The 11,901-nt window shown below is 33.8% G+C and overlaps 1 protein-coding gene across 1 annotated transcript; it reads right to left on the bottom strand.

Annotated features, from left to right (window-relative positions):
• Positions 1 to 5,873: 5,873 nt before the first annotated feature.
• LOC131957976 (glycoprotein-N-acetylgalactosamine 3-beta-galactosyltransferase 1-like) lies at positions 5,874 to 11,901 on the bottom strand. The gene is made up of 6 exons (XM_059322852.1): positions 11,572 to 11,901; positions 8,775 to 8,916; positions 8,154 to 8,289; positions 7,672 to 7,805; positions 7,094 to 7,352; positions 5,874 to 6,191 (listed from the first exon to the last, which is right to left on the bottom strand). The coding sequence occupies exons 1-6, from the start codon at positions 11,780 to 11,782 to the stop codon at positions 5,976 to 5,978; spliced, it is 1,098 nt and encodes a 365-aa protein (XP_059178835.1). The 5' UTR covers positions 11,783 to 11,901; the 3' UTR covers positions 5,874 to 5,975.

Genomic DNA, 11,901 nt, shown 5'->3' with positions numbered 1-11,901 from the left:
AGGAAAGTAAGCGAATGCCCAGCAATAAATGAAAGACACATATATATTTTTTTTACTTTCGTAACTGACAAAGTAGTATCAAAAATATGAGGTTTCCATTTTACGTAATAGTATGATAACTTAACGAACGGGAACTTAATTAGTCGATGTTATAACTAGGCATGTTATAGCTAAGGATGTTAAGCTGGGGATGTTATCTCTAAGGATATAGTTGGGAATGTTGTAACTAGGTATGTTTTAGCTCAGAATGTTAGAACTGGGTATGTTATAATTGGGGATCTTATGGCAGGGGATGTTATAAATGGGGATGTTTTTTTTTAAATAAATAATTGTATAATTTTTACAACATTATCTCTCTCATTGTTTTATTCTTCTTAAGTTTGATTTTGTTGCAAAACAAAATTGTTCTTATGCAATAAGAATATCAAAGTAATGTGTGAAAAATCTTGGATCCTGTGTAACAATTTCTAGATTAGTTATATCTAGAAATTTTTGTATAATAATGTTTGCGTTAGGAAATTATTAAATGTAGGTAAATTGGTCTAGTTATAGCTTTTCCTGCGCATAGTGTTCGTTTGTCTCAATCTGTCGGGCGACTTTGACTTAAAATATTTTGTATTTTGCGTGGGGTTATTCCGTACTGGTATTTTATGGATATTTTCTATCCATTTCGATACATAAAACTGTTCTGAACTGAATTTTTTCTGTGTCTTCATTTATTATTATTGAATAAGAAGTAAAACCGATAATACGACATAGGCTGCTAGGCTTTGAAGTAACATTTTATAACAAGATCCCCTTCGTGGGTTTAAACACTACATAGCTGTGTCAATCAATAGTTTTACTGTCGTATGTTTAACACTTAGCTGGTCAACGTGAAATGCCATAAAATGTCGGAATAAAAATAATCCTTTTAAAATATTGGATGGGGTTGACTAGTAATATGATATAACTTTGAGTTTAGTCGGATATAATAAAAATATTTACCTAACTAAATGTGTATGTATGTAAGTTTTTTTGTTGTTCTCATTAAGAGCAGATGATAAATTTTTATACCACTTTAATGTTGTTGAACGTATCTAAATACGTTAAACGTATCAAAATAATGTTCTCGAAAAAAAATTAAAACTGGAATATTTAGAAGCTGTTACTTTAATATTTTAATTTTAATTAAAAAATATTTACTTTTGAAAGCAAGTAAAACTAAAAACTATAATCTGAAAAAAATACAAATGATTTTAAGTATTTATTTTTTTGTGGTAAGTCATAAACCAACAATATTGAAATGTGTAAATAAATAAAAGCAGCGCCAAATGTCAGATTGATTTTGAGGAAGAGTAAATTAACTTTTTTTATTTTTTTATTTGTTATATTCTTTGCATATTTTTCCGACAGCGTCTTGATAGTGATGTATATGTGTTTTTATGTGATTATATAATATACACAGCAATTTTCTTTGACAATCGTTCTTCCTGTTATTTTTCTGAACTTTCGTAGTTCAAATATTTAAGTTATTTCCCTTGCGTTAAAAAAGATCAGTTGTTACCCTTATTAACTTTAAAAAAGTTCTTGCAGGCTGAAACTTTGAGAGGTTTTGTTATTTAATTGTTGAAGTTGTATTGGTATCCCATAGGGCCGCAGGTGATAGACGAAAAACTCCAGCATGTACATGTCTGCGGGAGTCACGTGATGAAATGTCACGGTGTAATCACTGAGGCCGTCCACACCCTACTCAAGCGGTGTTTTTGTTAAGAATTTTTTGGTCACTTTTTAAAATTGTCATAATTAAAATGTAAGTGGTTATAGATGGTACATTTTTTACAATACTGCTCGTTTTTTTCTATAAATTGAAACATAATTAGAATTAGCTGTTTAATTTAATCTATATCTCTAAAAGCAAAGTGGATTCTGTCACATTTAGGTTGAAATTTAAGTTTGATTTTAGTTGTTTGCTTATTTATAAAATTGAAAAAACTTAAAGTTAGGTTTTAATATTATTAGAGATGCTGTAAGTTTACTTAACACTAAATTATAGTTACTGTTGGCTTTTATCTTTTAGTAGATGTAGAGTTTGTTGAGTGTTTGCATGCAATGTTGTGTTAACTTTCTCATATGTGTTTGCTATGATGGTGTAAAAAGCTATATCCTCTCACACGATTCTAATCTTATAATATATTTTTGTCTATTTTAACTGTATCATGTTCTAATTCTTCATGAGAGGGAAAGTAAATAACAAGAGGTTTTCTGTTGATTTATTCGACTCTGATGCTTATTACATTAGCTTGAGGAACCGTGTTATTGAAGAACGGCAAGTATATATATATATATATATATATATATATATATATATATATATATATATATATATATATATATATATATATATTAGCCTCTGTGAAAAACCTATCTGTAGAGGACCGTAAGCAGCATATAACCGGCAAGGACATTTGACAAAAGAACACATAACCCTAAACGCAACTCTAACTTTAAACTTAACACTAACCACACCCAACCAAAACCAAAACACTCAAACAAACGCAAACACAATGCAAACACACACATACACACACAAACGCAAACTCAAACACAAAAGCAAACGCAAACAAAAACGCAAACTAAAAGTCTCTGCATAACACAATTCTTAAAAAACGTATTGTTTACATGTCAATGTATAAGGCAGCGTTACACGCAACACAGCTTAAAGCTGCATTGTAATTTGAATCACATGTCATTAATGCCAAGAGCAAGTGTCTGAAAAAAAATTCTTTTTTTTTTTTTGCTTCTCAATTTAAAGTCTAGTCCAATTAACCAGGTGCAAAGGATGTTTAACCCAGTCGTGCTTTCATGAAAAAGTTCAAATCTATAAAACAAGTCTATAAAACAAATCTATAAAACAAGTCTATAAAACAAGTCTGTAAAACAAGTCTATAAAACAAATCTATAAAACAAGTCTATAAAACACACTGTAGTCTAAGCATGAATGCTATCGAATATATGAAAGCCCTAAAAAACTGAATTATTTCACTTTTGTTAACAATATAAATATTTTAGAACGATCTTTGTAAGTAAATATTTAAAACGTTTAATTTAATAATTAAGCCAACGTGGGGGCAGCTATAGATCGATTAAACGTATGTCCAATAAATCAATAAAATCATAATAAAACTGTCAAGAAACTAGACATTACCGATGTTATCTATTCGACTTTTTAGTCAAACATTTAGTATCTTATTAATTTTACTTAGTTTAAATTTCTAGCCAACAATGGTTAAGACTTCAGATATGGGGTCATCCATAAATGACGTCACGCTTTTTTTGACGATTTTTACCTCTCCCCCCCCCCCTCCCGTCCGTCACACGTCGTCACAAAAAGCCAGACCCCCCCCCCCTAAAATGACGTCACACCTCAACCTACAACCCCCCTCAAAATTGCAGTTGAATTTTTTAAAAACATCGATATTTTTCCAAAATTTTGTCTAAACTATTACAATTTATTAAAACAGTTATCTAAAACGCGAAATAACGTCTAAAATTCGTTTTTTAACATTGCTTTTTTATAATGCAAAAATGTGACGTCGCAACATCTGACACCCCCCCCCCTCCCCTCATCACACATCGTCACAAAATTACGGACCCCCCCCCCCTCCCCCCTACGAGTGTGACGTCATTTATGGATGACCCCTATGACATTAATCTGTTATAAGTGTTTGCTGCATAATCGTGATTATAAATGTTTAATTTAGTTTAATTAAACATGTCCTTCCATTGCCATTGTGATTGTTCTATTAAGCAGTAAACTGTCTGCTGATGGGGGTTCGATATAACATTTAATTATTTTATATTATGTTTATATAGAACCAACTTAAAATTATTCTTGTTTAATGATTTTTTTAGTTCAGAGTTTCTTCCAGGCATCTCTTCGGGAGGGGCGAAGCCACCCCGAAAATATTCTACCGCCCCCCGAACGAAATGAAGTTTATAATTTATGTAGAAAATATATACTTTTAACAGTGTCCGCCCCCCCCCCACCCCCCGAAGAAAGTCTACCGCCCCCCCCCCCCCCCCGGAGAAAAAAAGTCTGGAAGAAACACTGGGGGCGGTTATGGTATCTATTTTTAAAGCAATGAAAAAAAATAACCAGAAAGAATGGAAAAGACGATGGATTATCAAGCAAGTGTTAAATAAAAAATATTTTTTTTTTACTTTCATAACTCTGTCAAAAAATATGGAGACTCAGTTTTATGTATGATAAATTTCACTGTAAGGAGGGCAAACCAATTCATCAAAATGAAAACTATATTTTTAAGCCCGAGATAAGCCGATAAGTTTTATAATGCGACAGTATTCAGCTATTTTAATTGGTGTGTTGCAAGTTGAACAGGGCATTTAGCCAAACAATTAAACAAAGATTTGTTAGATGTGCAACTTAAACACGTGATTGTAATATCTGAAGGAAGGATGGGCTGTATAAACAGCTATATCTACACCAGCACACCTTGAGCCTTCTTTTTATTTTGTATACTTGTCAATATCAAAGAACGTGTTATCTTACCCATACATGCTATTTTTAGTTAATCCAATATATATAGTGGCGTTGATTAACCGAATACTTCGCATAATAGCTAGCTATTCTAATACTTTTTTATCCGGGTGTATGATATAATGTAAAAGTTATTGCAAATAAAATAATATGATTGGGGATTTGTATAATTGGAGTACATTTTTTATGGGATGTTCTGTATAGGAAATTTATATATAGGATTTAATATCTGTCAATACGCAGATTAGGGATATTTCGCCTAGGAATGTTCGGTCTGCATATATTTTTGTCAGATTATATATTGTAACTAGACTACCCGTTATCTAGTTAGATAACTGTGGGTTTCGGGGGGTCATCCATAAATGACATCACGTCTGCCAGCACTTATCATCCCAAAATAACCAGACCCCCACATTCAAAAAGACGTTTTTTATATTTTAAAAACTCTACTAAACTCTACTTCACCTGCCCAGTGCCCCGCCAAGTCTCAGCCATGTTTGTATTTAAAAAAAACCATTGAAAACATTGTTTTAAAAATAAATCTTTATACTATTACTAAAGTCATTGTTCTATACTTTTATAATTAATGTGGTTAATCTACCAATGAATATATCAATAAATTAATTTACGGCTTTAAATTAGTTTGTAATTAACAGCGTGTTTAAGAAAGAACAATATTTATCACCCAAAATCCTATTTTACAGCTCTATACATAATGCAGATTCTCCCCAATAACAAATCAGAAAAACAAACAAACAAAAAAATGAGTTATCAAACGTCACTATTCAGTCAAAGTTAAGCCATTGTTCTAAAACTTTAAAATTAATGTGGTTAATCTACCTATGAATAAATCAATAAATTCATTAACGTCTTTAAATAAATGTGTGATTAACAGTCTGTCTGCAAAGAAAAATTGTTCTCAACCTACATACTATTTTACAGCCCCCCCCCCCCATATAGAGCAGTTTTCTTACAGTACCAAATCAGACAAACAAACAAACAAATAAATATTCAAACATGTAAACAAACTTGAGTTTTAGTAGTATATAGATGGATAGATTGAAGCTAGGTTATTGTGCTTCTTCTGGATTAATTTGTTTTCAGATGTAATCGTTTCTGGACTATATTTTTGGAAAAATATATTATGTATTAAATTATTATATTTAATAAATGTATTATATTTTACGATAGATAAAGAAAAAAATAGTTTTTGAACCAAAATTAATTGTGATTCAAAACATTATGCATTCATCTTTCTTAGAAAAATATAATTACAGCACATGAAAAAACAATCTCAAAAAATCGTAAATTTTATTTAAAAAAGTTTCAAATTTCGAACTGAAATTTTAGTGTTTTTTTTTAATTTTTATTGTTATTATTATTTATTAGCATGTAACTTTTTAAAAACAAAACTTATCTTCACCTGTCAATATTATTATTCTTGCTTAACCTTGGAGAACATACTGCTCATGTTCATCTTACGAATTTTGTCTTCCCCTATCGTGGAGACACCAGTCCTGTTATTTAAGTTCTGAAGTTGTATTGGTATCCCATAGGGCCGCAGGTGATAGACGAAAAACTCCAGCACATACATGTCTGTAGGGCTCAGGTGATGAAAGCTCACGGTGTAATCGCTAAGGCCGTTCACACCCTACAAATACGATTTAAGAAAATACTTTAACTATTTTTAAAACAAAAACGAGAGTGTAATAGTAAGTGTTGACATGGCATAACCAGTGGAAACATGCTCTAGAAATAATAACTAAGTTTGTGACAAAACCAGTTGTGTTTCGAGAAAACACAGAGAGACGACAGTTTTTTTTAGAATATTCTGCTTTAGGGTAAACTGATATAAAAGTATAAATTTCTGAAGGTTTTTTTTAGAAACTAGAAATTGATTAAAGCAACACTTCCGTTTACCGGAAATCGCAAACACTAACACAATGTTTACCTGATTCTAGCGCGTAACAGTAAAAATAAATACAACCATAAACTGGTAACCAAACACTCGATTTAAGTAAAACAAACAAATTAATTATTTATTTTGAAGGAAATTCCGTCCAACAATAAATTTTTAAAATGAAGAAGAAAATGATGCTTAGTTTTGATAACATATTGTTGTGACATAAATATCATATTTGTTGCTGTTAAAACCCTACATTAAATCAGAAGTTATTTGATTTTTTTCCCACCGATTCTGTGTTTCTGAGTATTAAAAAAAGTTTGTCAAGAACCAAGTTTTCACAATGGGTCGTCCATAACTAACGTTAAACTCATAGGGTGGAGTGAGGATTCGTAATTTTGTCACGATGTGTGATTAGGGGGAGAGGATTTAAGAGAGTGAAGTTACATTTTTGCATTTTAGAAAAGTATTGCTAGAAATTGAATTTTAGCAGATAATTCGCGTTTTAGAGAAATGAATAAATAGTAATAAAAGTTCATTAAAATACTTTTTGTTGATCGAGCTCAGTCAGTATTTCAGAAAATAATGGATGAGGTGGAGGGGGGGGGGGGCTGTAGGCTGTGGTTTGAAGTCTTTTTAGGGTCCCTTACCATTGTAATAGCCTCCATTGACTTGTTATAATACCACCGTCCATATAACCCATTGATGTGGACCACTGGAGATTCCTGGTGGAACCGGCTGTTGCCTAGAGCGTCATGACTCCTGCCAGCCCTCACACCAAGTATTTGCATACAGATGGCCATATTCATGTCCTCTCCGCCGCTGTCCTTGTGACAGTAGATTTCTTTCTGGGATCCTTCCCCAAACCTTCTCAGCGCCTCCTTGCTTAGAACATACCCAGCTCCACCTCTGTGTTGACGAGTATGATAAATATACGGTAACATTTATGCTATCCGCCGTGTGAACTAACAACTTCTCATCTAATGCACAAAAGTCCTACCAATAATTTTGAAAACCGCTGTGTAAGTAACTACTGTCCATTCCATTATTTATCTCTTTTTTTTCTATTTTTAGCATTAGCATTTAAACGGTAAGCCCTCCTTAATAAATGTATTACAGTTCCAGCCCTGCTTTTTTATCTACCTTACATGTAACTGGCAAGTAACTGGTATTTAGAAATATATTTTTGTAACGTTTTGTTATTTGGTACTTTAGTTTCAATACCTACGTTTGATATCCTTGCTTCAGTACCGGATGTCCCCAAAGTGCGAACAACTGGCCAAAATACACTGGCTCACTGTAGTTTTCACCAGACAGAAAGTATTTTAAATTTTCGACGATCAGGTAAGTGTCGTCGTCAGCCTAAAAAAAAAACAAATATGCAACCGAAATCGTTAGCATAATATGGATTTTTTCTAAAAATACATCCAACATATAAAAGTACGTGTTTCTGTCTGTGGGTTTGTCATTTATGCATTACTACCATGAAACTTTAAAACGTTGATAAGAGTACCACGGGAAAGATTTTTGTGAAAAATTATATATACTTGTATATACTTTGCTTCTTCGAGGGGAGGGGGGGGTGACACCACGGAGTGGCGCACAGTGTGACACCCGACATAGCGACGCCACTGTGTAGGACTAGATCGCGGCAACGCGCAATGGAAAGCTACAAAGATTTACAAAGACAGTGTAAAAGATTACCCATACCTTCATGAACCAATCAGCGTCATTAAAATGGTTCTCATAAACATATCTGAAAGCTTTTGACGTCTTTGCCATCAGATGCTTTCTTCCTTCTGAGACATTCAGGCCGATGGCTGGGAATGTCTTGTTGTCAACAGAACTGTAATATATACGATATATGTGCATTTCAATATTTAGCCATAAAAGTAAGCAAATTTAACTATGCATAAATCAGCTGCTTTGAAATTTTATGATAATTAAAAATACCATTTTTCCGGTATTGACTTTATTGCTAAAATGTAAACTCTGTAAACCAAACATGAGAAAATACGTGTTTAATTGTCTTGTTTACATTATTGATTTATGTAAAAAGTACATTTTTTGTAGTATTCGGTTTAATTGCATATTACAAAAATGAACAAAAAATCTATTGGCTATTCTATTGATGTTATATTTCCGTTAGTAATATTCTGTTCGAGTTGTTTTATTTATGTTAACATCAGACGTTGACAATCTTAAATATTTTGTTTTTTAAAACATTTTAACGAAATGTATGTATAACATTGTTTTTTTTTTCGAAAAAGCTATAGAGCACTATGCTAAATAAAAATACTGGTTAGGTTGTTAAACTACGTGTCAGTTTACCTGAAGTAAAGCACCAGCTGACCGTGACGAGCCCAGGTGTCTTTTACTGCCTTCGCTTTGACAGGTAAGTTTTCCGGTGACGTCATCACCCATATAAGGACTCGGACATCATTAGCAAATTTTCGAGAAATTGAGTCATCTTCTGCTGGCAAAAATATATTTTACACATAAACAACTTTCCTATAGAGTAAAGTTTAAAACTGTAAACATACAGGTCTAGTTCTTGCTGTTAGCTTATTTCCATTATAAACAAGCTCTCTACGTTCTTCTAAGACATTAAACATCTTACAAATAATTATTAGTGGGTGTATCCAGGTCTGGAATATCAGTTCAGCAATATAAGCACGTGCTAGAGCACAAATGAAAATAACAATTGTTTTGTTTTTTATTTAAAATTGTTTTTATTGGGATATTTTATATAATAAAATTAATTTAAGTGCTTGTTTCTACCACAGTGAAACAAAAACTTGTTTTTTTTTTTACTTTAGAGCTTATATGCATATATTTAGATAATACTGTTAAAGGGTTTCCTTTTGAATATAAAAAAAATCCCATTTCAATTACGTAAAGTGAGAAATTGATTTCCTCCCCACTGCCTATGTTTAGACTGTAAAAGTTTCCTTTACGAAGTACAGTTCACCTGTTTCTATGAACTCAGGCTCCCGGTCAAAACCCCGTGGACATAAACCCCCTGGACATAAACCCCCCACATAAACCCCCTGGACAAAAACCCCCCGCGACATAAACCCCCTGGACAAAAACCCACCGCGATATAAAATCCCTGGACAAAAACCCCCCGCGATATAAACCCCCTGGACAAAAACCCCCCAATTGAGGTTTATATAAGGAAAAACCAAAGATGATGAGAAACAAAATTAATATAAAAATACAAAACAAACATTAGGAAAAAAATTATTTTTATTATAACTTTAAAAAGACAGATTGTGAGCGATGCCTCGCAAATACTCAATAATGGTGGACTCATTAAAATTTTTAACAACAATTAAAATTCGAGAGCTGCTATCAATATATTTTTTTTTCTGTTTTGGTAAACAGTGACCTGAATTAATCTGTGTACAATAAACCTCTTGGAGAGATTGTTCCTTTTTAATAAAGTCAATAAATTTCCAAATATTTGGGTGGCAACATCCCATATGCGACTGAAAACTTCTGTGCCAGCCTTCAACTGAGTTGTTTGTTTTTGGCATATGGTCTTCTGCACGTGTGTGCATGTTCCACATGTCAAGTGGAAACATATGTTGTCTTCGACCTCGACGTTGTGGTCTGCCAATATAGTAGTCCTCAAAGTAGTCTGCAATCGGCATTGCTTCTTGGGGGAAAATTTCCAATAATTTTTCAAAGGCATAACTCATGTGTTCGATGGGAACAAAGGCCAAAGCAGGTAGCATTCTGAGCTTGAGAGCAAATTCACTATCAACTTGATAGAGTTGTTGAAGGCCAGAGTCCTGAATTTTTCTGTATGTATTTTGGCTAAGATGGAAGAAACATCCTTTGACCTCACAATCTGGAAATACCCTTTCAACCCTTTTTATCACAGCCATTTCAAAGTCAATCATAATAGAAATTGGTTGCAGGTTTGTGTTTAAGACCGTTAGCTGCTGTAAGAGTGTTGTGTATGTTTCCTGTGTTTTGTTTTGAAGTAAGGCATAGCCTTCAAAAATCACCTTTAAATTTCCTTTATTGGATTGAACGAACACCATTCCAGAAAATATACGATTTGTCGAGAAATAAATTTGATTTTATATTTATACCATGGTTCTGTATGCCAAGGTGGATATGAACCAAGCTTCCGCCGGTGAATCCCTCACATCTTTTGAATTGTTAAGAATGTGTTGCTTTGATCCGCACGGCTCCCACATGACCTATATCTAAGGTGTTGTCGGTGCCCGATCTTTGATCAAATACAACTAAGGTCACTCCTTGATTTCGAAAAGCATTTTTTTAGGTAGAAACTATTTTCTTAGTCGTAAAAAAATTAAATTAATTTAATGTAATTTTTAAAGATTTCTTGGCTCACATCATCGTTATTTTTTCTTTATATAAACCTCAGTCCGGGGGTTATTATCCGGGGGGTTTACATCGCGGGGGGGTTTTTGTCCAGGGGGTTTATGTCGCGGGGGGGTTTTGTCCAGGGGGTTTATGTCGGGGGGGGGGGTTATGTCCAGGGGATTTCGTCCAGGGGTTTTTTGACCGGACACCATGAACTCAGCATATGAAGGGATACTGTGGTCAGCAATATGTCCAGCCTTTTCTACTCTCCCTGACATGTGGTAGATACCCATTAGAGCTGGGTCGACTCAAGGAAGTTCTAATGACTTTGACCCGAATTCGGGTTAGCAGTCTGGCACTCTACCCCTAGGTCACGCAGTCTCATAAGGTCTCTTATTTATTTATTTTTATGTTGAGAAGGTTGGAGTATTCTGAATAGCTTAGGGTACAAGCCTCCTTTAACACGGTCCTGAATGGGTCCAGTAATTTCACAGATGAAAAACAAGAATCTGATGCCCCTAGAGCGAAGGTGACCGGATTAGGGAATGAAGTTGAAAGGGCAGCAGCCAAGACGCCCCCCACCCACCCCCGAAAAGTTCAACACGGGCCTTGCCAAAGATGAATTCACGTCTACGATCGATTCAAGTAAGAGAAACAATCTTGTGTTTGATTATGGTCACACAAAATAGATCAGAATGTAAACTCACGTCGCGCCCCTCTGCTAACAGAGTACCGACAGGGTAGCAGGACTAAAAGGATACGCTTGTGTGTTCCGAAATGTACTTACCATCTTGCTTGAATTCACCGTACAAAGCATCTATGTTATTCTGGTCGTTTTTAATCCCACTTGATCTATGTTGAAACGTTTCTGTACGATTGACTGACTTTGGTGGAAAGAATGTGTTGAACGGTCTTGTGGTGTTGGTTAAATACAAAGTAACAATTAGTCCAATGATTAGGCCAATGACTAAAGCCATAAACGTTGATTTTGAGAACATTTTTTGTTGGCCCTGTACTAGTACAAACAAAAACCCTCAGCATCAAAACAATTTTAAAAAAAAAATGAAATCTAGAACTGCTAAAAGGTCAATGTATTACGCAACATTACATGTAACAC

This window comes from Physella acuta, unplaced genomic scaffold, assembly GCF_028476545.2.
Source record: "Physella acuta isolate Inbredline_101_S28 unplaced genomic scaffold, ASM2847654v3 ptg001283l, whole genome shotgun sequence".
NCBI lineage: Eukaryota > Metazoa > Mollusca > Gastropoda > Physidae > Physella > Physella acuta.
The sequence above is the reverse complement of the archived record's forward strand: the minus strand, read 5'-3'. Positions and strand labels throughout refer to the sequence as shown.